Source organism: Helianthus annuus, chromosome 10, assembly GCF_002127325.2.
Source record: "Helianthus annuus cultivar XRQ/B chromosome 10, HanXRQr2.0-SUNRISE, whole genome shotgun sequence".
In the NCBI taxonomy this organism is placed as follows: domain Eukaryota; kingdom Viridiplantae; phylum Streptophyta; class Magnoliopsida; order Asterales; family Asteraceae; genus Helianthus; species Helianthus annuus.
In genome coordinates, this window is record NC_035442.2 from 36,289,614 (window position 1) to 36,315,692 (window position 26,079).

At 38.4% G+C, this 26,079-nt stretch overlaps 1 protein-coding gene and 1 long non-coding RNA gene across 4 annotated transcripts; one reads left to right on the forward strand and one right to left on the reverse strand.

Annotated features, from left to right (window-relative positions):
- Nucleotides 1-890: 890 nt before the first annotated feature.
- LOC110884512 (B3 domain-containing protein Os07g0679700) lies at nucleotides 891-9,396 on the forward strand. Of its 3 annotated transcripts, none has more exons than XM_022132230.2 (13): nucleotides 891-1,171; nucleotides 1,347-1,475; nucleotides 2,547-2,628; nucleotides 3,136-3,237; nucleotides 3,320-3,819; nucleotides 4,438-4,534; nucleotides 5,138-5,312; nucleotides 5,395-5,471; nucleotides 6,496-6,846; nucleotides 6,924-6,973; nucleotides 7,734-7,847; nucleotides 7,955-8,022; nucleotides 8,576-9,396. In XM_022132230.2, exons 2-13 carry the CDS (start codon nucleotides 1,354-1,356, stop codon nucleotides 9,169-9,171), a joined length of 2,334 nt encoding a protein of 777 aa, XP_021987922.1. In that variant the 5' UTR covers nucleotides 891-1,171; nucleotides 1,347-1,353; the 3' UTR covers nucleotides 9,172-9,396. The 3 variants fall into 3 exon arrangements, with proteins under 3 accessions (XP_021987922.1, XP_021987923.1, XP_035834848.1); XM_022132231.2 differs by having other exon boundaries at nucleotides 1,365-1,475; XM_035978955.1 differs by having other exon boundaries at nucleotides 908-1,171; nucleotides 1,347-1,426.
- A 14,454-nt stretch (nucleotides 9,397-23,850) lies between these two features.
- On the reverse strand, nucleotides 23,851-25,897 carry LOC110881214. Its single transcript, XR_002559641.2, has 3 exons — nucleotides 25,788-25,897; nucleotides 25,211-25,277; nucleotides 23,851-24,052 (listed from the first exon to the last, which is right to left on the reverse strand). It is a non-coding gene; the product is annotated as an uncharacterized LOC110881214 (long non-coding RNA).
- Between the last annotated feature and the right edge of the window lie 182 nt (nucleotides 25,898-26,079).

The window sequence follows — 26,079 nt, forward strand, 5'->3', positions numbered from 1 at the left end:
TACGTAACCATGTCTTTCTTCGAATTTGAATGTAATCTTTACATGATTTCCTGGACTTTTTTAAAAAATTGCAAAGTATAACGGGTTAGAACAGATATATATAGTGACCCATAAACACCTTAGCAACCTATATAAAAGAGGTCTAAACCCCATTTGTAGGATCTTCTCCTCTAATCGGTCTTCTCAAATGATGTGACGATCCTAACAGCCCAACAATCATCAATTACTTTTCCATTTATCCTTTTATCACATTAAAATTTAGTAATCTTGAAATTATCCATGCGACGTTTGTATTTCGATAAAGAGTAACACTTTAGTTATCATTATAACTTTCAAAATTTTAATTTCACCCCTTATACTATAAATAATAAAATTTTAACCCGTTTAATTTTCATCAATTTTATTTTCCCCTAAAACTTGCATTCATTAACTTAAAAAAAACTAATATGCAATCTATTTTTTTCTCAACAATATAAACCTTACTGAAAACGGAGTTGTGTTCAAAATAATTACTTTTTGGTATCGTAAATATACAAAGAACCGGTACCGTAACAAACCCAATGATACCGACCAAACAAATCGGCACCGACTAATATTATTATTCATTTTTTATAGTTATCAATCGGTACTGTAACAAACAAAACCAATACTAATCAAGATATGCATATCATCAGAACCAGTATCAATATTCATTTGTATGATTTCATCAATATAAAACTGTATCAATATCCTTTTGGTCTATACCACTAACAACCAACCTATACTAAAATAAAAAAAATAATAAAAAAAAAACCTTCCAAAAATTAAAGTAAAACAAGTGATGCAAATTTCAACACAAGAGTAATGTTAACCTTGATTAAAACCCCCCAAATTAGTTCAAGTAGTGGGTAGATGATGACATAACCCTGCGCACAAACAAACATCAACTTATCTCACAAAATCTTGATTAAAGCCGGCTTCTTTTGCTGTACCGTAAAGCATCATCATCGTGCATGCAACTCTCTCTCTCTCTCTCTCTCTCTCTCTCTCTCTCTCTTTCTCTTTAAGCATGCACTTTCTCCACCTTGCCTAACGCTTCCAACCGCCGGCAACTAACCACCACCGTCTCCGGCCACCTACAATCACCCTCCACCACTTCAACCGTTTGTTTTGACTTCACAACACCAACACAGTAAGTTTCTATTACGTCACAACATCATATGCTTACGAATTCATTGTTTCAGATGAATTAGGTCTGGAATTAGTTTAATTTTTGTGAATTTGAGTGGTTTGTTAGGTTAATTGGTTGATTTTTGTTAGTTAAAGGTTCTCTCCTGTTAAATTGGATTTGAATTAATTGGGATTAGGGTTTTGATGGAGAATAGAATATGCATGAATGAGTTGTGCGGAGCTTTGTTAGCAGCGGATACAGATGGTTTTAAAAAAGGTTGGCCTTTGCGATCTGGTGATTTTGCTAAACTTTGTGTTAAGTGCGGGTAATTACACCAGATCTCTTCGGTTTATGATTTGATAGTTTTGTTAGGGTTGCAGTTACTTGATATCATTCATTTCCCTAATTTTATTATCACACTGTTACATTCTTTTGCATTTTGATATATGAATGATTCAAGGTGTTAGTTGTTTTAGTTATTGCTTTTGAATATTGGATAAACATACTTAAGCTATGATATTCCATTTAATTTAGATAGATAGTTATCGATTTGTTTAAAGAAGTATGATAAGTTGGTATGCTCTGTACCTTGTACCAGAATAAAATATGCTATGTAGTTAATATCGCGATATATCACCGATGTATCGGTTATCAGTTCTCTGGTGAGATATCGGTGCAAAATATTGGTCAGAATATCGGTACCAGTATTATTGGGGATATTGACCGATATTGGACCGATATCTCACCGATTATCAGTACTTTTTTTCTTTGTTCTACCATTCTTCTTTCTTCTTATTGCTGCTATTAGTGTTTTAAGTCTTAATTGTTAATTGTTAGTGTTTTAAGTCTTAATCAGTTCATACTTGCTAAATTGTTTGTGTTATGCAAGTTGTAAAAGGTTATTTTGTCAATGGTAGGAGAGTATACTGAATTGTTAGTGTTATATTGCTATATATATAAATTCTGCAGGATATTAAAAATTTAAAATTACCGATATCCCATCGTGATTACGAATATCTCAAATATCGTCCTTGACCGATATCCGATTTTTTACCGCATTAACTGCTTAAAAGATATGACTAGGTTAGTTTTGGGATGGGGTTTTGCAGCCTGCATGATTTCTGCATAATATTTTTTTTCTTTTAATTATGAATTCAATCATGTGGAGGTTATCCTTGACTTTAACATACAAGTGTTTTGAGTAAAGCTATAATGCATAGTTGCTTTAAAATTTTATAAACTGAAAGAACAACCTAATAAATCTGATTATAGATTTGTTTGGCAGATACCGTTTTAGGCACAGTCTATCTTCTTTTTATCTGTTATAGGGTTTGCATATATCTTTGCTGAAAGTTTTGAGTAACATCGTAACACTTAAAGTTCTGTAATGTTTCAGTACTGCTTATGAACAACTAGCATTCTGTGAATTGTTCCACCTAGAAGACACTGGTTGGAGGGAGTGCACTTCTTGTGGGAAGGTAAACATGTACATACTAATAATTTAAACTAGGTTTCGTTGCATAAAATGCTGATGTACTTTCACTTATGTCCCGTTTTAGTCATTGTACATTTGATTCATTAAAGAGTAAAAATGCCATTTTCGTTCATGAGGTTTGGCTACTTTTGCGACTTTCGTCCAAAGGTTTGTTTTCCTGCATCTGGATCCAAGAGGTTTGAAATCTTGCCATTCTCATCCAACTCGTTAACTCCATTCATTTTTAACGTTAGGTCAGGGGTATTTTCGTTTTCTTAGACATTTTTTATAGACGGAAATGCCCCTCATTTAACGGAGAAAAAATGGATGGAGTTAACGAGTTGGATGAAACTGGCAAGATTTTAAACCTTTTTGACCTAGATGCGTAAAAACAAACCTTTGGACGAAAGTCGCAAAAGTGGCTAAACCTCAGAGACGAAAATGGCATTTGACTCTTTTTGTTTTAAACAAAACCCCTATATTTATGTTTTAATATTTTCTGCTGATTCAGCGACTCCATTGTGGATGCATTGCTTCTAGTGCTTTCATCGAACTACTTGAAAACGGTGGTGTAAATTGTGTCAGCTGCTCAAATAGTTTTAAACATGACCCTGTAAGATCAAGTTACATAAACTCTATTACTAAAAACATATGCTAAAAGTTTCAAATATTTATATTTGTCATATTACATACAGAGTACAAGTGAAGATAAGCCTGAAGAATGCGGGATTTCAGTAGAAAATAGCGTCGAAGAAATCCGTTCATCAATAAAAATGTTTAAACAATCATGTGATGCCACTGGTTACGATGACGATGCATCCACATCTCACATGAAACACGAAGAAATTCAAACTACATCGACGTCAATATCAATTTACGATACAGGGGTTAAAGATGTGCAAACAGAATTAACTATAGGCTTGGCTTCTTCTTCTTCACAAAAACCGGCTTTTTACCCTGTTGAAGATAGGGAATCGAGCAAACCGTATTCTTCGTTGCAACACGGGCCTTGGGCTCATCATATTTTGCCCAAAGTGCCGAAATCAGTTTTCCCACAAGGGTTTGATGCGAATTCTAGTATGGGTTCACCGATACGGGTGGCCCGCCCACCTGTTGAGGGGCGGGTCAAAAATCAGCTGCTTCCTCGTTATTGGCCCAGAATTACCGAACAAGAGTTGCAGCAGATATCTGGAGAGTATCCTTTTTTTGTGAAAAGTTCCGGTTCTGACCATTTTTCAAATAGTTTATACCTCTAAGAGCATTCTCATCCAATCCATCAAATTATACATACATTCCACTAAAAAACAACTCCTATATCAATATATTTTCACTAAAAACAAATACTTTTTCTCTCTCCTTTTCAATTAAATAATATTATCATTACATTTTTCTCTCTCCTTCACTCACAACCACTTTCAATATATATTAAAAAAATTATACTGGGTGAACAGTGTCCCCCCCAAATATACAGATGAACAGTAACATTTTCTCTCTCCTCCACTCACAACCATTTTTTATACCTTTTATAATATAAAAACTACCCCTCACATATTTTGATGGTTTGGATGAGAATGCTCTAAATAGATTTGATTTAGTAAAGTTAGATTATTAATTTAGCAAGATAGTTTTTTATAATCTTATGTGTAAATGGACCCAAAAAACGTGTCGCGTGGGTCACCCCAACCCGACTTGACCCGTATTACATGTACACGTTCTGACACTTTACCAAGCCTGCGCGACCCGCCAAACTTCTACCTTACGCTATAGTCTACAAATCACAACGTCACGATTTCCTTAATTTTGATTCTCTAAGCTCAAATGCCACCATTGTTCCACTTTTTGAGAAAGTTCTGAGTGCCAGCGATGCGGGTCGAATCGGTCGTTTGGTTCTCCCGAAAGCATGTGCTGAAGTAAGCTTACACCAATAACTTGTTGAAACTTTAGGAGGTGTTTGGTTTTTGAGGGCATGGGTTTTATAATGTTTCAGCATGGTTTGATATCCATAGAAGAGTAAAATGCCATTTTCATCCCTGAGGTTTGGTCAGTTTTGCGACTTTCGTCCAAAGGTTTGTTTTTTCGCATCTGGATCCAAAAGGTTTGAAATCTTGTATTTTCATCTGGCTCCATCCATTTTTCTCCATTAAGTCAGGGGTATTTCCCTCTTTTCTATTAACTTAAAGGGGCAATTCGGTCTTTTTCACTTTATATACAAGCATTTAGCATGATGTACAAGTATTCACTTAAAGGGCAATTCGGCATTTTTTTCACTTAACGGGAAAAAAATGGATGGAGTTAATGAGCCGGATGAAAATGGCAAGATTTTCAAACCTTTTGGATTCAGATGCGAAAAAACAAACCTTTGGACGAAAGTCGCAAAACTGGCCAAACCTCGGGGACGAAAATGACATTTCCTTCACACCCACCTAAAGGGTTGGATTTAGAAATCCATACCCATTCCCATCCTGTTATCAAACCCATAGTGAGTCCTATAGTAATGTTTGACTACTATGCAGGCATATTTTCCACCAATTTCGCAACCTGAAGGACTCCCGTTAAGGATTCAAGACGTTAAAGGCAAAGAATGGTTATTTCAGTTCAGATTTTGGCCAAATAATAACAGCCGAATGTATGTTCTAGAAGGTGTCACTCCATGCATACAATCTATGCAGTTGAAAGCCGGAGATACTGGTACTGATTCTATACTCTAATGTCCATAAAATACCGATATAACCTTGTAAAGTTTTATTTGATTTTTTTATTACATTTCCAGTGACATTCAGCCGTATGGAACCTGAAGGAAAGCTTCTTATGGGTTCCCGAAAAGCCTCAGTTAGTACTTCTGTTCAGGTAATGTGCTATTGTACTTATAGATAATATATTCTAGAGTAAATTACAAAAAAAGGTTCCTGTTGTATGGCGGAAAGTAGGAAAACAGTCCCTATGATTCATTGATTATGAAAAGTCAAAAACAATTACTCTTGTATAAAATTTTTTGACAACTCCCTCCCTTGCCTGTTAGACTATACTGCCTAGCTGTTAGGTTTCAAAATGACCATTCTACCCTTTTGAAACTGGTTCTTCTTAAAGAGGTACCAAATATATAAACAACGCAATGGAAAGAATTATAAAGGCAATATTAGAAATTGGTGTAAAATGCCATTTTCGTCCCTGAGGTTTGGGCAGTTTTGCGACTTTCGTCCAAAGGTTTGTTTTTCCGCATATGGATCCAAAAGGTTTGTAATCTTGCCATTTCATCCGGCTCATTAATCCATCCATTTTTCTTTGTTACGTCAGGGGTATTTTCGCCTTTTTTTGTTAACTTAACAGGCAATTCGGTCTTTTTCATTTTTTGTACAAGCATTTAGCATAATGTACAAATGTTCAAAAGACCGAATTGCCCTTAAAGTTAACAAAAAGGTGAAAATTCCCCTGACGTAACGAGAAAATGGATGGAGTTAATGAGTCGGATGAAAATGGCAAGATTTCAAACCTTTTGGATCCAAATGCAAAAAAAAAAAAAAAAAAAAAAAACCTTTGGACGAAAGTCGCAAAGCCAGCCAAACATCAGGTACGGAAATGGCATTTTACTCTAAAAACTAAGTACAAACTTTTTCGGACTAAGTGACTGAGTTTCAAAAGGGTAAAACTGTCATTTTTTCAAATTTATAGCTGGGCTGTTAAGTTTAAGGGGAAAGGGACCAAACTGCTAAAAATCCATATCACAATGACCATTTTTGCAATAAACGACAAGCCGGGACTGTTTTCGACTTTCGTAATATCTGCCATCATTTGTGTAATTTACGCTAATTGAATGGTGATCTACCTAGGAGTATTTTGCAATATGTAATCATCTGAATATAAATATAAACAGGATTCTCGTATATCTGCAATGCATAACGGTGCTATTGAGAATCTTTCAAATATGAATGATTACTCTAATCTTCTTCAATCGCTGAAGAGAAACACGGATTCGCATCTAAATATATTATCAAGGAACATGAACTTGCCTATCGGTGATGCCAAGTCAAGGGCAGATTCGTCATTCCAACCGGACAAAAAACAAAGTCGAAATATCGGGTCAAAAAGTAAAAGATTACTTATGGAAAATCAAGACGCTCTTGATCTTAAATATACATGGGAAGAGTTACAGGATATGCTAAACCCGCCCACTATGAACCCAAGTACTGTCACCATTGAAGATCATGAGTTTGAAGAATATGAAGTAAGTGATATCTGTTTTAATATATCCAATTTCAATATTATATGCATAAAATCGTTCATTTACGTCTTCTTTTTTAGGAACCTCCTGTTTTTGGAAAGGGGAGTATATTCACTGTTCGGTTATCTGGGTAAGAACCATTAAATCATTGCATTATATATCCTTATAAATATCACAATATCATATATAACCTATCTAAACAACTAAAATTAGTATTACCCCCCCCCCCCCTCGTTGCGGCGGGGACGTAAACCCGTGCCAAATAGCACCAATGCCATACCACCGCCAGCGGCCACCAACACTGAAGTTGTGGCGTGTTAATGCGAAGAAATTAGACCTAAAGGTAAATCATAGAAAAGAATAACTAAGTCAATCTAGTACCCGTGCGTTGCGACGAATATGCCAAACGGGAAAAATAGACGTTGAAATGTTGAACCACACGCGCACATTGCGCAGTGCTAACTCGCAAATTTAGAACGAAACGTAAAGCGGAATGTAAAAACGTTGAACCACACAGCACATTGCGCCGTGTTAACTTGCAAAATTTAGAACGAAACATAAAACGAAAATTTGCGAAAGATGAAAAGTATAGGAGGCCAAAGTTTAAAGTAAAAAGTCGTAAGGTTAAATTGCGAAAGATGAAAACTTTTGGGTTAAAAGTAAAAAAAAATCATTTTTTTAAAAACACCCTAAGCACCAGGTACAACAGCATTATGCATAAAAAAGTTGCAAGCTAATACTATGTAAATTATTATATATTTACTCATGTCATAGTAAATACAATAAGAATGGTTACTTACACCAGCATGTTTCACTGAATAAACGAAAAGAACATTACGCGCGGAGATGAATCTCACTCAATAAACCCTAAAACAAAAGTGGTGTTTCAGGGAGCAAGAACAGTGGGCCCAATGTGATAACTGTTCGAAATGGCGAAGGTTACCCGTTGATTTTCTTCTTCCGGCGAAATGGACATGCCAAGAAAATATATGGGATGGAAGCAGGTTATTATTTTTTTCTCCGTTTTATTGTAAAATTCAATGTTTATATGATAATTGTGTTTGTGTAACGAATTGTTATCATTTAGCTGCTAATGAATTGCTATTATTAGGTCTTCTTGTCTTGCACCAGATGAACTAAACCCTAGAGAACTCGAGCAGCTTCTTGGAATGATGAAAGGTATGATGCTTTCATTAGAGTAAAATGCCGTTTTCGTCCCTGAGGTTTGCCAGTTTTGCGACTTTCGTCCGAAGGTTTGTTTTTCCACATTTGGATCCAAAAGGTTTGAAATCTTGCCATTTTCATCCGGCACGTTAACTCCATCTATTTTTCTTCGTTAAGGCAGGGGTATTTTCGTTTTTTTTGTTAACTTAAGGGTATTTTCGTCTTTTTTGTTAACTTAAGGGTATTTTCGTCTCTTTTGTTAACTTGTATATTATGCTAAATGTTTGTACATAAAGTGAAAAGACGGAATTTCTCTTTGAGTTAACAAAAGACGGAAATACCCGTGACTTAACGGAGAAAAATGGATGGAGTTGACGAGCCGGATGAAAATGGCAAGATTTCAAACCTTATGGATTCAGATGCGAAAAAACAAACCTTTGGACAAAAGTCGCAAAACTGACCAAACCTCAGGGACGAAAATGGCATTTTACTCCTCTCATTATTTGTTAGCTTGTTCGTCTTATGAAACATGAGAACTTGAGCAGCTTATTTGTTGTGCATAATTCAGAACATCACAAGTGGAGGAATTCAATGAGCCATAAACCAGACCAGGGACCAAGTGGGCCCAATGAAACCGAACCATCGGTTGCAACCACCACCAAGCACCCAAGGCACCGCCCGGGCTGCTCATGCATAGTCTGCAGTCAACCACCAAGTGGCAAAGGCAAGCACAAGCCCAACTGTACATGCACCGTCTGCATGACGGTCAAACGCCGATTCAAAACCCTAATGCTACGCAAGCAACAACGCCAATCAGAACGTGAAGCCGAAATAGCAGAGAAAAGCCAACTCAAACTGGGTCCCAGTCCCACCAACAAGGAGACGGAAGTCAAACAGTCGATGTCCTCATCCGGCAAAGCACAACTAGACTTAAACATAGATCCTCATGCATCAAATACAACCCATGTAAGCATGATGAGTCTTCTTCAAGCAGCAAATCAACCACTCGAGACGTATATGAAACAACATGGTCTTACAAGCTTAATTTCCGAGCCACAAGCAAGCTCCGGTTCACAACCGTTGTTACAAGCTAGTTCTGGCCTTACACCCACGGTTCAAGAGGATGAGCCTCAAGGACCTAACCATAACGATAACAGTTCGTAAATTAGTTACCACTTGATGGAATTTGAAAAGGTTTTCATAGTTTTGGGTTGAAAAATGATATCTTTTTTCATACTTATGTGAAGTTGATGTGTTTGTTGTTGTGGTACAATTTGAGTGAGGTGTTATATGGTAATCTTTAGACAGATTGTGTTTGAATACGTAACCTTAATGTTGTATAACATATGAGACTGATTCTTTATATTATTAAAGCGTGTTTGCAGTTTGCATTTTGGTTTAACTTTATTTTTTAGTGACTTAATATTTCAATAGATTGAACATTATGCTTATCATCCTTCTATTACATTTACATAATTGCATTGTCATGTTGAACTTGAACTTGATATAACTCGATCTGTGAACCCTTTATCATTGAATTATTTGGATTTTAACCGAACATTTTACCCATAACCATTTATTTAGAACTCGAAAGCGATCACCTTATTGCTTTGAGATGATAGATTTCTATTCTTAAAAACAATTTCATCCCGGATGTTCAATAAAACAATTTGTTTCTGATTTGTGGCAAATCACTCCCTAAGATACAATAAAACAATGGATATATTACCTTATTAACAATGCATAGGTTCGAACACCATCACCAATGCTAGGTGTTAAATGCACCTACAAATACATCTAGTTAGTTGTTCCATCAAATTTTCATAAATACTCTAACAACACTCATTTTCTCTTCGACTCTACTAACATTCTTACCGATACTTAAATATATATAAATTCTTACCGATACTTAAATATATATAAATTAATCAAATATAATTTAAATAATTAAACATAGTTAATTGTTTTCCTGTAATTGATTTTTTTTTACTTTCTAAGATTTAGGGGTTGTTTGGCAATATCTGAATGGTTAAGTGCTGAACCAGTAAGATGTCTAAACCATTAAGTGCTGAACCATTAAGAGCCTGTATAATGGTTAACCGTTCAGAGACAAATGTCTGAACAATTCAGACATCTACTCGTGAAACAAACAGTCTGAACCAATTAAGAGTCTCATTAAAAGCTAAACAAACAGCCCCTTAGTTTGAAGTTAGAATATTATATGTTACTTTACCGTAAGACTTAAAAACTTTTTTCTAATAAAAAGCTGACAGTTTTTTTTTTTTTAATGTTATGTGTGTCGTTGGAAGGAAATAAAATTCTCCTATATATTAAAAGGGTCCTAATAAATCCACATAGTATCATCTTATTCTAACATGGTTGATACGGGCCGTATAACATTATACGGCCCGTATCAACCATGTTAGAATAAGATGATGCTGTGGTCGTATATATATTATACGACTACTTTATACGGGTCGTATATATCTATACGGCTCATTTCCTTTATTTTATTGTTTTATTACTATTTGACGCGACGTATTATTCCTCGATTCACGTGCGAGTAGATGTAAGATTCTCTGATTCGATGTTATATTCCTCGATTCTCGTGCGAGTTATGTGATTAGCCGTTAGATTCCTCGATATTCGTGCGAGTTATTTGATTCGACGTTAGATTCCTCGATTCGCGTGTTAATCATTTGAAACGATGCAATATTCCGTAAAATTCTCTATATAAACGACACTAATTTCATTCATTTTCATTCAACTTCTATTCGTTTCTTCTATTTTTCTCTGTATTCAAATTATTTACGCTATAATGTCGGGTTGGGGTAACCTTTTTAATGTGTCTGATAACGAGGCGAATCAGTGGAGTTATGATAACAATGAAGATAACAAAGCGGGCATGTTTGATCTGAATGATCAGTTAGATCCCATTCTTGCGTTTGATGCAGGTCAGGATACTTGGGGTTTGGATGCAATTCAGCCTAATTATGCTGGTTATTATCCATCGCAACACCCGGTTAATTTTGAAGACCCTCCTGTTAGTTTTGGACCACCGACTGATAGTTCTCAGTCTCCTCCCATAAGTGATGGACCCCCGGAGGGTCCAAATGCTGACCAGGAACGTAGTGAGTTTCAAAACAAGAAGGTATAACATTTAATTATACGTTTATTTGTTGTACATTAACTATTTTAGTGTTTTTACGTTTGATGTTGTTTTTATTAAAACCTTAGATTAGGGTTGCTCAACGGGCCGTGTTCGCGGGTGGTGGGTTCAACCCGACCTGAACCTGAAAATTTTACACAAACCCGAACTCGACCCGAACCCGAAAATCGTACCATACATAAGAACCCGAACACGACCCGAACTTTCATGGGTTGAACCGAACATGACCCATTAAACCCTAATTTTTTTATTTTTTTCTGAAATTAATATATTAAAGTTAAAATTTACTTAAAAAACACAAATATATATATATATATATATATATATATATCATATTTAAATTATGAAATCTATGTTAATATATAGTATAAATGTGTAACGGGTCAACCCTCCAACCCGACCATGTTGACCCGAACCTGACCCGTTAACCTAAACGGGTTCGCAGGTTCAACCTGAAACTGACCCGAACCCGTTTATACTAAAGCTAAACCGATTGGTTAATCATTAATTGACACATATAAGTGTTTTCGTTAGGAATTCGCTATCATGGATGAATTGGTAGAGTGGTGTAGAGACGTTGGACGCGTAAATGGCTACGCCCTCGTCACCAAACGCACCATCTACGATAAACAGGGTAGCGGTCAGCCGTTAAAAATCTGGCTTACGTGCGATTGTGCCGGCGAGTACAAATCAACAGCCACGGTCAGACGCAGCGGGACCAGGAAAACCGGTTGCAAGTTCCAACTAATCGGGGCATACAAAAAGAGGTTAGGTTATTGGGATCTAAGGGTTGAGGAAGCTAAACATAACCACGAACCATTTCTGTACCCAGAGGGTCATCCGTCCCTAATGAGGTTGACTCCATCAGAAGAGAGGACGGTGGAGCAAATGACGCATCAGAACATAAAACCACGAGACATTCTTGCTGCCATTAAAGAACAGAACCCCCATAATGTCTCAACAAGAAACACCATATACAACGCTCGGGCCAAATTGGGTCGAATGGAACAAGTCGGCGAGACTCCAATGCAGATACTTTTCAACCGGTTGGAGAAGGTTGGGTTTGTTTTTTACCATAGAACATCTCAAAACGGCGAACGGGTCGAGCATGTTTTCTTCATCCACCCGGAGTCGAACATGTTGTGGCGCGCCTTCCCGCATGTGTTGCTTATAGACGCCACCTACAAGACGAATCGGTACAAAATGCCGCTAGTCTAGATTATCGGTGTTACATCCACGTTGATGTCGTTTTGCATTGCTCATGCGTTCGTAAGCAACGAGAAATAGGAAAACTTCACATGGGTTCTACAGAGGTTGAAACACTCATTAGACAGTGTTATGGAACCCCGTGTAATAGTAACCGATAGAGATCGTGCCCTAATGAACGCATGTGCAACCGTGTTTCCTAGGGCTAGACATTCATTGTGTAGGTGGCACATACAGCAAAACATCTTCAAGCATTGTAGGCAAAGCTTTAAAACAGAGGATAAATGGAGGAGGTTTCTTTACAAGTGGGGCGAGCTAATTAACTCAACGACCGATCATGACTACAACTACTGGTACGAGCGAATACGATCAAACTTGCCACGCAAAAAAACCGACGGTAAGTTTTATATAATTTTTGTTTAATAATCGTATTTATTTGACTTATCTTAATTGCACTTGACTTTGATTACAGAGATTATGAACTATTTGGATTCAATCTGGTTACAACCATATAGAGACCGGTTTGTTTCGTTCTGGAGCGACCAACATCTGAACTTCGGTCAAAATACAACGAACAGGGCAGAGGGTCAACATGCCCTTTTGAAGCAGTACCTAGGCGACTCTAATTACACCCTGGAGAAAGTGGTACCACTTATCGATAAGCTCATAAGAAACCAGGTGACAGAAATCAAAGGCAGCATTGAAACAAGCAGGAGCCGAACATTGGGTCATCATAACAAACAAATATTTAATCTCCTACTAAAGAATGTTTCACATGCTGATGTGTGTAAAATGCAACATATAAATTACATCAAATGAGGCATAAAACTAACCCTTTTTAAGTACTAATGTTGGAAAAAGAGTGTTTTTGTCTTCCTTTTGTATTTTCAGGATTAAATGAGCTCAAATTCACAAAAGAAGCAAAAAGACAGCTAAACCTAACATAAATACAAGAAAAGGAACATAAGTGGATTGCCCGACCCCTCAACAGCATCCTCCCAAGCAATATAGAGAAGGCAAAAGACTGAACACGCCCCGTGCTCAGCCAGCACGGGGCCGTGCCCAAGAAGCAACAGAAAAGACAAACCTATAGAAGCTTCTATTGCCCACCACGGGGTCGTGCCCAGTGAACACGGGGGCGTGGCGAAAGTACAGCAGGCGCATTAATTGTAATTGCGAATTACAATTAATGAAGAGAGAGAGTGTCAGACAGGCACGGGGCCGTGTCCAGCGGACACGGGGCCGTGCCCAGCCTTCTGTTCAGCCTATAAATAGGAGTGCTTGGTTTCATTGCAACTCATCCTTGGCACACCACCTCTCTCACACCTCATCCACCACCCACCACCATCACAACACCATCATCCACCACAATCATCCATTGTCCATCATAGAGTGTGTGAGTCGTCTCGGGATCCAAGATTGATCGTAAGAGTTCTTGACAATCAAGGCCATGTTTGCCTAAGTCTCTTACATCACTTGGTGAAGACAAGTGTTTAGTATAATACTTTTTATTTTCAATCTTTTGCACTTTTTATTTGGTTTTGTATTAATGACTTTAATAACTAGTTGCTTATGTTGAAGGTGATCTTTCCTTATCGTTTGTCCGTGGTGTCTTGGCATTATTTTACTGTCTATATAAAATAAAAGATTTTCACCATTCATATCTCCACGGTCTATATGGAGGTATGTTGGCTACTTGGTCGGGGGTTAAGGGAACGGTTTGGTAAGGGTCTTGCCCTTGTTCAGCGTTTAGAGGTCCTGCAAGGGACCTGGGTCAAATTTAGTAGGATCTCCTTAAATGCCCATATGTATTGGATGGCGGGGATCCAAACTCTTTGACCCCCTCATAAGTTAACTACTATTAATACTATAACCCGGCTATTTAGGACTGTATCCCTGCTGACTCAGACTACTTAGTCGAGGGTAACGTCACCTCCAAAAGAGGGGCCTACCATAATTTGCATTAATAACTTAATTCATTATCTTTCAATAATCCGACCCTTTAGGATTGTATCCTTGCTGACTCATACTACTGGGTTGAGGGTAACGTCGCCTTCAAAAGAGGGGCCTACTACAATAACTAAGATAATCTCTTAAACAAGTGCAAAAGTGCGAAAATAATCAAAGGTTATACTAATACACGAGTCGGATCCAAGTGATTCATCTTGTCTATCTGTTTTTTATTTTTATTTTATTTTCAGCATTTAGTTAGTTTTTATTTTCTTAGTTTAAAAATCTTTTCTAACATTTTGATTTGGTTAGACGTTGAGAATAAACCGGTACTAAAAGCTCTTGTGTCCTTGGACGACCTCGGTATCTTACCAACACTATACTACGTCCACGATGGGTGCACTTGCCCATATGTGTGTTTAGTGTTAGTAAATATCGTGTTTTATAAATTTAAAACTTGGCTAAAAGTGTAAAAAGGGCTTAAATATACATCTAAATTATATACACACTTGCACGCATCAAGTTTTTGGCGCCGTTGCCGGGGACACAAGGATTTTAAGAAAGTTAGGAATCAACGGCCTAATCATATTTTTATTTTTCTTTTTATTTTTTTAGGATTTTCTTAGTTTTTCAGCTTCTGTAGAGCTCAGCACGGGCCGTGCCCGCTGAACACGCCCCCGTGCTCAATAATTGAAACTGGCAATCCTGTTTTAAGTCAGACAGTAAGCTGAACACGGGGTCGTGCTCACTCAACACGCCCCCGTGCCCAAGATTCACTTGCTGAAAACAGAACCGTTAGATCCTGGCGGTTGGTAATTTCTGACATAAACATGAGTGATTGTAATTCTTTTTATTTTCGGCACTCTTATGGTACGTGGTGTCAATTATGTGGAGGTGAACATAAAGAATTAGAATGTTACTTTCTAAATTATAGGCCCCACTACATAGACCCACTGATTCCTTATAACCTTAAGAGGGGCGAAAGTAAAAATAATCACTATCTCTCCCTCGAATGCGGCTAGCCAGATATTCTAGGGGAAATGCTCCTTGACGAGTTATTTCAACTAGAAGAGCTAATTTTAAATCGGTCAAAAGAGCTTAGGAAGGATTTTATTGATCCACCCCAAGACGATGACCATGAAGAAATGTTGGGATCGCATTCCGACAACCTCGTTGCTCCCAAAAATACCTTCATACCTAGCGAAGACTTGGACGATAGTCGTCCCTGTGCCGATTGTGCGGTGAAGGACTCTCCATCGACTTTGTTCGATGCATACATAGACCTGAGCGATTCGGCATACACCTTCTTTAACGAGAGCCCGGGAAAGGGTTGGACTTGTCCACCTAGAATGAAAATAGGAATTACCCTCACCGACAACCTCTTGCGTTCTCGCCTTGGTCTAGGACAATTAAGGTATCTTAGGCACTTTGGGGTTGTTCCAACCAGTCAGGAGCCACCCGATACTATTAGATTCCTTAAAAATTAGACAAACTTCATAAAACAGTCTCTCGAGACGGGGTAGTGTCCAGCCAACACGCCCCCGTGCCCACCAAAAGATTCCCTTCTGATCCTTACGTCAGAATACGGACAAACTGTGTCAGAATTCCATCTGCACACGGGGCCGTGCCCACTGAACACGGGGCCGTGTCCAGGATGCTGTCGTTTTCTATAAATGCAGCCAAGAATTCTGCACATTTGGACCAACTTGGGACAGAGATTTGAAGGAATCTTCTCTCAACTATGCTAGGTAAGTTCTAAAAGAAGGTTCCAACAACCCATCTTGTCCTTTCCTCTCTTAACCATTTCCTTCTTCTTCATTTTTCTCCAAGAACCTCCATTAAAGTTTGAATTTTTCAAGCTTTGTGGTAGGGATTGATGAGTTTTGTTCAAGGAATCTTAGTAAAAATATGTTGTATAACATTGTTTTAAGTTACTAATGTTTAAAAAGCCCTCACAAGTTCAGAAAATAACTTAAAACTTCAAGTTTCCTTGCTCCAAAACTCTGCAGAAAGATGAACACGGGGCCGTGCTCATTGAGCACGGGGCCGTGTCCGGTCTACTGTTTCGGCAAATAAACTATCTTTAGTTTGTTTTTCGTAGAATGTCGAGTGAAAACAGCGAAACATCTTCCGTGCATTCGTCAGACAATCGAAGAGGAAGGAGGCCCTCCATTGAAGCTACACTTGTGCATTATGTAATAGCATTAAGAGAGGCTCTCGACGAAATGACGTCGGTAGAGGAGGTCTTAATCGACCGTATTAACGATCTTACGGTGGGACTCGAGAGTAGCTTCCAAGAGATTAACCTCTTGCACCAGAGGTTAAATATTCTTGTAACACCCCCGATGGAACCGATCCTCCCTCAACAGGATTGGAACCTGGCACTCGGAGTTAACAACCCTACCGGGTGGGACGACTTTCAGGCGGAACCTCCCATGGAGCACCAACAAGAGATCCCGGTGGAAATCGCAACTCCTCAAACTGACGCTAATGAGCCCTCTTTTCTCCTTCCAAGGGAGGTGGAGGAGTGGCTCGCCGACATATGAGGAAAACCACACCCGGAAGAAGGAGTTCTATAAGGCCATATCTAACCAAGATTACTAGCTTCTTGGAAATTTTGCTAATTAAAATAACGTGTAGGCTAGAACTCCATGGTTTAATGCTTCTTTGTTTTCTTATCTAGCTTAATATAAATTTAGGACTATGTAAGATCTCTCTATGGTTTTAATGGAACGATGGTTTTAAGGTTTGGATGGTTCATAATAAATAAAACACACTCATGGTGGTAAAGGATGATAAGGGAAATGAGAAACATGGCCCCATGCACAAGAACAAGGCCACACGTCGACGATTTCTCCGTTACAGTAGGTTCAACACGGGCCGTGCCTAGCCAACACGGCCCCGTGCTGAACCCCCTGCAAGAAAATGGCCAGTTCAGGTAACTGGACACGGGCCGTGTTCACCAGACACGCCCCCCGTGTCTAGGCTTCTGTTTCTTTTTCTTAATTATCTTTACTGGCACCTGAACACGGGGCCGTGCCCGGTCCCCACGGGGCCGTGTCCAAACTGCCAGTAACATAAATTTTTGCTTTTAAACACCATGTTACACATTCAATCAACCTAAAAATTTATTTTTGGGACACATTGAGGACAATGTGTAATTTAAGTGTGGGGGGGGGGGATGCTAAAACCTTGAAATTTTGTAAGTCCAAATAACAAGCCTTATACAAAACTCTATTGGAACCGCTAATCACCCCAAATTTTTTTCAAAAATTTTTTTTTTCATTTTTTTCCTTGTCTAAAGTTTAAGTTGGGAATTCTAAGATTAATAATGTTATATTTTTGCAAGTTTACAACCGATAGCGTCGTGATAAAAAGAACTAACATAAGAAAATTATGAAACAGCATGACAAACTTAGTTAAAATTCGATTATATATACTTGATCACATAGAAAAACCCATTCCCATAAAAAGTGAGTTTTGAGCCTTTATTGAGCATAGAAATACACATCTTTAGACTAAATGCTCATTTTTCGTTTCTTGTGTGAATAGCCGCTTGGTTCTTACGACTCTAGAACTTGCCACGACGATTCATTCTCGGTCCTTACCAACTTAAACCAAGTAAGTAAATGATGGAGGCATTAGGACTAACCCTTTTTCTTTTAAAACCATTATTTTTATTTTTCTTTTCACCTACCCAAAAACTCCCCCTACTTAACCCTTTTGAGCCTAAACCTTACATTTCTTTACCCTAAAACCCTTTCACCCACCAAAACCCTTTTTATTTTTACCCTTTATTTTAGTAACAAGCTCGGTTTTCGTGTGACTAAAAAAAAATGATGAAGTTAGAAATAAACAAACAAAGCTCTTAAAACAAAAGTTTGTTTGAAGAAATACTTCATTAAGAATAAAAAGTCACTAAAACAAAATGTTTTACGAAAACCGACGCTTTTTACGCTTTTCGCCTTTTCTACTAACCACTAACCCAACTACCCACCTTTAGCCCAAGCCTTTACCCAAAAAGTCCTCTTGATATTTACAAAGGTAACAAGTTAAAAAGGAGGGGGATTGATTGCTTGGCAATCCTATGGTAGGGATAAGTTCCACGCCGCTCTCGAGTGATTCACTAAAAATACACCTTCGGCCGAGTGTGAGTGATTTCTCCCGTGAGGTATGTGAACTTGTATATAAATGGAATTTTAAAAAGGCATGCTATGCCGAAATAAGTAATTTCTCCTATGAAACGTTCTAAATAAATCATAACGAATAGGATTGTAAATAAATAAAAATAAAACCAAAAAGATCTTGGATTCCCGACACTCTATGACAAGCCAAAACCTTCTCTTCTACCCATTCCATTTGGGAGTGTAAGCCACGTATTAAAGAGTTTTGCTTGAGGACAAGCAAAAATTCAAGTGTGGAGGTATTTGATGTGTGTAAAATGCAACATATAAATTACATCAAATGAGGCATAAACTAACCCTTTTTAAGTACTAATGTTGGAAAAAGAGTGTTTTTGTCTTCCTTTTGTATTTTCAGGATTAAATGAGCTCAAATTCACAAAAGAAGCAAAAAGACAGCTAAATCTAATATAAATACAAGAAAAGGAACATAAGTGGATTGCCCGACCCCTCAACAGCATCCTCCCAAGCAAAATAGAGAAGGCAGAAGACTGAACACGCCCCGTGCTCAGCTAGCACGGGGCCGTGCCCAAGAAGCAGCAGAAAAGACAAACCTATAGAAGCTTCTATTGCCCACTACGGGGCCGTGCCCAGTGAACACAGGGGCGTGGCGAAAGTACAGCATGCGCATTAATTGTAATTGCGAATTACAATTAATGAAGAGAGAGAGTGTCAGACAGGCACGGGGCCGTGCCCAGCCTTCTGTTCAGCCTATAAATAGGAGTGCTTGGTTTCATTGCAACTCATCCCTTGGCACACCACCTCTCTCACACTTCATCCACCACCCACCACCATCAAAACACCATCATCCAACACCACCATCATCCATTGTCCATCATAGAGTGTGTGAGTCGTCTCGGGATCCAAGATTGATCGTAAGAGTTCTTGACAATCAAGGCCATGTTTGCCTAAGTCTCTTACATCACTTGGTGAAGACAAGTGTTTAGTATAATACTTTTTATTTTCAATCTTTTGCACTTTTTATTTGGTTTTGTATTAATGACTTTAATAACTAGTTGCTTATGTTGAAGGTGATCTTTCCTTATCGTTTGTCCGTGGTGTCTTGGCATTATTTTACTCTCTATATAAAATAAAAGATTTTCACCATTCATATCTCCACGGTCTATATGGAGGTATGTTGGCTACCTGGTCGGGGGTTAAGGGAACAGTTTGGTAAGGGTCTTGCCCTTGTTCAGCGTTTAGAGGTCCTGCAAGGGACCTGGGTCAAATTTAGTAGGATCTCATTCAATGCCCATAGGTATTGGATGGCGGGGATCCAAACTCTTTGACCCCCTCATAAGTTAACTACTATTAATACTATAACCCGGCTATTTAGGACTGTATCCCTGCTGACTCAGACTACTTAGTCGAGGGTAACGTCACCTCCAAAAGAGGGGCCTACCATAATTTGCATTAATAACTTAATTCATTATCTTTCAATAATCCGACCCTTTAGGATTGTATCCTTGCTGACTCAAACTACTGGGTTGAGGGTAACGTCGCCTTCAAAAGAGGGGCCTACTACAATAACTAAGATAATCTCTTAAACAAGTGCAAAAGTGCGAAAATAATCAAAGGTTATACTAATACACGAGTCGGATCCAAGTGATTCATCTTGTCTATCTGTTTTTTATTTTTATTTTATTTTCAGCATTTAGTTAGTTTTTATTTTCTTAGTTTAAAAATCTTTTCTAACATTTTGATTTGGTTAGACGTTGAGGATAAATCAGTACTAAAAGCTCTTGTGTCCTTGGACGACCTCGGTATCTTACCAACACTATATTACGTCCACGATGGGTGCACTTGCCTATATGTGTGTTTAGTGTTAGTAAATATCGTGTTTTATAAACTTAAAACTTGGCTAAAAGTGTAAAAAGGGCTTAAATATACATCTAAATTATATACACACTTGCACGCATCACATGCCTACCTAGAGTTGATATCAGACAAAATAAATGAAATAGAAAAATTAAAGTTATATAACCGTACATGCGCGTGCCGTTTGTATACAAGTTGTGGGTTGCCGTGCGCATGTCGGTTGGAACCGTATACAACGAATGGTAATACATTATTCGACCAACCACATTTTATAATCATAGCCTTTCATCACGCAAAATCTTATTGGCGTTTTATGTTGTTTGTTGATATGTTTCTTAGGTCAAATGATCCCGTTGGAGTTGATAGACCCTTTTTGGAGAAAGTTAAATTTGGACTCCATAGTCGAACCGAGCAAGGTGGACTCTTTCGACTTAGACGGTGAATTTGCGCTTCTCAAACAACATTTAAGTGCTCAGCCGAGAGAACTCAAGAAAAAATTGATTCAAAAGATAAAGGAGTTGGTACACCTCAATAAGACGGAGCTTAAACAACCAGTTGTGCAAAAAAACACACGGGGTCGTCCAACTTTAAAAGCTCAGCAACAAAGGAAGGATGATTCGTTTACGGAGCCTTCAAGACACAGTTTTTTTACAACGCAGGACCAGTATAGTGATTCACAAGATGGGTTTGGCACACAAGAGTCAAGGATCGAACCTACCAGGCACAGCTCGTTTGTCGAGTCACAAAGTTATTGTACTGAAACACCTATGTTCTTCAGCGAGATTGCGAAAGGCGCTAAGAATTCGAAAACGAAAAACAAGGTCGCAAAATCAAAGGAAGAGCCACCAGACTTACCTTTGCTGCCTGTCGGACAAGTTAATATGTTCATGCACTTCAAAAAGTACATTCCACCGTGCTTCTATCCACACCTCAGTCACATACAAAATGTGCAGGGTGATGGTAATTGTGGGTTTCGATCTATAGCGGTCGGCTTATCGCTTAAAGAGTGGCAATGGCCGTTCATACGGGAGCATCTTCATGATGAGTGCAACCGGTTCCACGAATTTTGGAAAAAGATAAATGATGTTCAGTATCAACAAGTTCTGGAATCATTAGTTTGGTCCAACCATATAGACGGAGCACCTCGACATAAGTGGCTACAAATGCCAGTCACTGGGCTTCTGATAGCAAACCGGTGGAATGTCATTTGTCTCTTATTAAGTGACCTTGGTTGTGCTTCATTTTTTTCCATGTTAACAACAGCCGAAGAAAGTATTCCGCATCGAACAGTCGCGCTTGTACATGTACACAGGAACCATTTTATTCACGTGAGATTAGAAGGGGAATATCCAATGCCAACCCCATCAGGATACTGGCGACAACCGACACGGAATACGCCAGCAGAAAGTTGGTATCACTATTACATGGAACGTATTGACCAATATAATACGATCGTTGATCAATACAGGACCAGAGATTACATAGATATAGGTACCCTATGAATATAAAATGTTATTTACATGTTTTGACAATTTGTAATGATCAACATACACGTTATATAAATGTTTTGGCAACTTGTTGAAATTGAATCTGAAAAAACATTTAAATGAATCAACGTTAACACATACCCACCGTATTTTCGTCAGTTCCGCATATAGTAATTGAAAAAAATTGAAAAATACTGAATTGTATACGGGCCGTATAAAAATATACGCCTCGTATACCGTGATCGTATATTAAGTATACGACAAAATTAAAATAAATTAAATTACTGTATACGGGTCGTATACTTTTATACGGCCCGTATACAAAGGAAAAAAGATCGTATAAGTTTTATACGACCTCATTTCCACCATACGGCCTCAACATTCCACCAAAAATTCTCTCGGTTTTCTCTCGGATCGTTCTTGGACAGCGTTCTTTGGCGTTTTTGGTGTTTTCTTCTCGTTCTTCCTATACGGTACGTTTTCGTATAGTAAACTCTCAAATCCCGTAACATGTTAGATTATGTTCTTGTATAGTAAAGCATAGATAGGCGTAACGATTACGATTGTATAATTCAATTTGAAAAAAAAAATTGAAACAGAAAATTATAACTGATTATTCAAGTGTATACGGTCGTATAAATTGTATACGATCGTATAATGTTTGAATATTCAAACTGTATACGACCTATACACTTTATACGACCGTATACACTTGAATAATCAAAGGTTTTACGAACGTATACATTATATACGCTCGTATAACTTTTGAATATTCAAACATTATACGATCGTATATTTATATACGATCGTATACCTGTTTGAATATTCAAACATTATACGAACGTATATTTTATATACGGTCGTATACTTGTTGAATATTCAAACATTGTACGAGCGTATATGATATGTACAATACGTTCGTATACAAGAACAGTATTCGTATAATACGTTAACGATAATTGTATAGTGATTGCTAAGTTATAATTGTTATTTGTTACAGACGATATGGCTGAGTCATCAGCAGCTGGTGCGGCCCGTAGAGGTCGAGGTTAGGGTCAGGGTCAGGGTAGGGGCCGTGGACGTGGACGCGGACATGGACGTGGACAGGAGGAGGAGGTTGTGCCCGATTTTACTGAGACGGGGCAGTTTCTTAGAGATATCCCCCGAGGTACGGTTGCCTATAGGGTTTTGGGCAAATTACGGGAGATGGTGCTGGATGCGCCTCAGACCATAGATTTTCAGTTTTTGATCGATATTGGAGCGACCGGTCAGGTCCGGGAGCTCATGCCAGCTAACTCCCCGTGGGAGCGCTTAATTGATGGCGCCGCAGAGCGGGCCCACAGGGAGATTACTTTAGAGTTTTTATCTACCTTTTCATTTACGGACACCCGGGGTGGGGGTTTTCAGCATTTTTTGACGACAGAGGCCGTAGCTTTTACTATTTGCGGCAAGACTCAGAGGATGACACTTCCTCAGTTCGCTGTTGCCTTGGGTCTGTACTCACAGGAGGACTCAAGGTCGCGCGCATTTTTTGATGCACCAGTCAGCACGTCCACTGACGTGTTGTGGCCGTGTTGGCGCACTATTGGGTTCGGGGAGTTCTCGAAACCAAGTCAGCGATCCCCGAAGGCACGGGCGACTGATCTTTACGACCCGTTACATCGATACCTACATCGGTGTATCGCCGTGACGATCGCCGGTCGTCATGATAGCAGGGAATGGGTCACCCAAAATGACCTATTCTTCTTGCACGACTTACTTAGCGGCGGGAGGGCCAACTTGGCGTACAAGTTGGCCGCATATCTCGCCGAGTACGCTTTTAAGCGACCCTCTTCCCACATCAGCTGTGGGGCCTTCGTCACCCGTCTGGCGAAGGGTTTCTTTCGCCTCCTGTCCCCGCAGGTGGCAAGTGATATGACCCTGACACGCCAGCTTGACAGGGTTGGGAGGGACACAACCCTATCTGTAACACCTGTCTAATTACTATTTGAATTTAATAATAATTCATATGATTGTTTTTGTTTTTAATAAAAGACGTCCAATTAAAACATAAGATCCAAAGTAACAGAACATTAGTCAACAACCGACTAATTCAAATATTCATAAGTTGTTTAGCAACTTGTTTACATCCCAAAAATATTGTCTATTAAAGTTAGATAACGCGGAAGCTTCAAAAGTGTGTTCGGTTCTTCAAAAACTTGCTTGATCGCCATTCGTAAGATCTCCATTATCACCTAAGGTCAAAACCACTAAGAATGTTAGTTTTGACATTGATATAGTGCATGTAAACAAGTTTCGACATCGAAATATGAAAAATAAAATAAAAATTTTCAAAAGTTAACCTGCCGCGTGTCGCGGCAGGTTCTATTCATTATGCCGCGTATCGCGGCACCTGTCGCGTGTCGCGGGGGATCTAAAGAATCCTGCCGCGTGGCGCGGGAGAAACGCTTTTCCAGCAAGTGCAGGTTTGTGACCTGCATTTGCTGCCAGCTCCGGAAATTCAGATTTTCAACTTCGTTTGGCCATAACTTTTGACTCGTAAGTCCGTTTAGGGTGATTCTTTTTCCTATACGTCTGTAAATTCATTATCGACGTGCCCATTACAATTATCATACCAAAAATTCAATTTGTGGGCCGAACGACTAAATGTCAATATGCATTTATTCGACCCGTTCTAACTTTACCCTTTTTGCTACCGTTTCGCTAGTAAGCCTATGGCGCCTTATGCCCATCATCCAGGGCTTAGCATCACTTGCATTTCCTTACCAAACCGATGGTTTAATGCTCTTGTGATTAATGTCGCCATTGCTAACGAATTGAAACACTAATACTACAATTTACACTATTATTCGACCCGTTGGCTCATCTTGTGGGAATCCTCCAATACGATGACTACCAAACGGTTCCTTATCAATTCTAACCCTATTAATTCGGGTAACGATCATGATCGCTATATTTCACACAACTTTTATACTACAATGCAACTACATATAATTTAACAATAATTTATTTAATGTAACGGGTTAAGTTACATACTTACATAATTCATCGTCATTGATTTCTAACCATAATTACCCATTCCCGGGCTTGTCCATCTTAGCGTATCACTTCCATTCCATGGTTTACGCTTTTATAAATCACAATCCTCAAATGACATTCAAGTCACTTCTAAACTACCTTTTTAAATCCTTGTTTGACCCGTTTGGTTGTCTAATGGAATTCACCATCTTAGTGACAAACCAAATATACTTTAGCAAATCCTTTGACCCGTTTTGATTAACTAGTGAAATTCATCACTTCTACAATAGACTACAATCTTTCATATTGCTAATTTCAAGATATTAACTACAATAAAAATGAAAGTATAATGTAACGAAACCAAGGTTACGTACCTTCAAAGCACTCCTTTCAAACGCGTGTCACCACCGGCTTGTCCGCTCGACGCTCCGGTATCTTTTCCTATAGAGTTCAACCATAGCTTGTTTAGAACTCCTTTTCCATTATATACTACCTAATCCGCCCAAACATCGCAATACACGTTTTTTAACTTAAATTTCAGTTTCGAGCCTTCTTTGAGGCATTTCTACAAACACTTATAGGGCAGAATTTTATATCTTTTATTTCCAAGTTCATAGCTTGTTATTTAGCTAAACCTAATCATCAATAAAGCTTTCATATAACATTTAAACTTCATCATTTCAGAAATCACTTTCTATGACCCGTATTACACTAGAATAATCATTTTAACCCTAGTGTTCACTAGTTTCCCACAAAACCCATGAATCACCTTCAATGTGTTCATGAGATTTTCAGGAATTAGCCATGATTTCGCATGTGATTGTCTAGGTTTTACTCCTAGACACTATATCAACCCTTTTCTACCCAAATAGCAAACATGCAACATCAATTTTCAGATTTCCCAATTTCATGAGGATTTCAAACAGAGAATTAACACCTAATTTTACATACCTTGTAACCCCCTTGTGATGAGGATCACTATTAGATGCTTGATTTTCGATTTGGATCCGAATTTGGTCTTCAATTTGAGCAATTTAGATGAACTAGGGTTTGATGGGGGTTTCTTGGTCGCCCCCTGTGTTTTGTACGACCAACGCACACACTTAAACTGTGTGTTTGGTATTTTTATTTTGTTTTAATAATTAAAGTTTCACACTTGACAACTTTGGTCCCCCATCTATTATTAAGTTAGATTTTTCCATGTTTTCAACTAAGTTTCTTGTTTTAACTAGACTTATAACTA

Coding starts and splice junctions, on each gene's coding strand:
- LOC110884512 (XM_022132230.2), top strand. CDS start 1,354: ATGGAGAATAGAATATGCATGAATGAGTTGTGCGGAGCTTTGTTAGCA. Junction 3,820..4,437: donor TTGCAGCAGATATCTGGAGA/GTATCCTTTTTT, acceptor TGATTCTCTAAG/CTCAAATGCCACCATTGTTC. Junction 7,848..7,954: donor AATATATGGGATGGAAGCAG/GTTATTATTTTT, acceptor TGCTATTATTAG/GTCTTCTTGTCTTGCACCAG.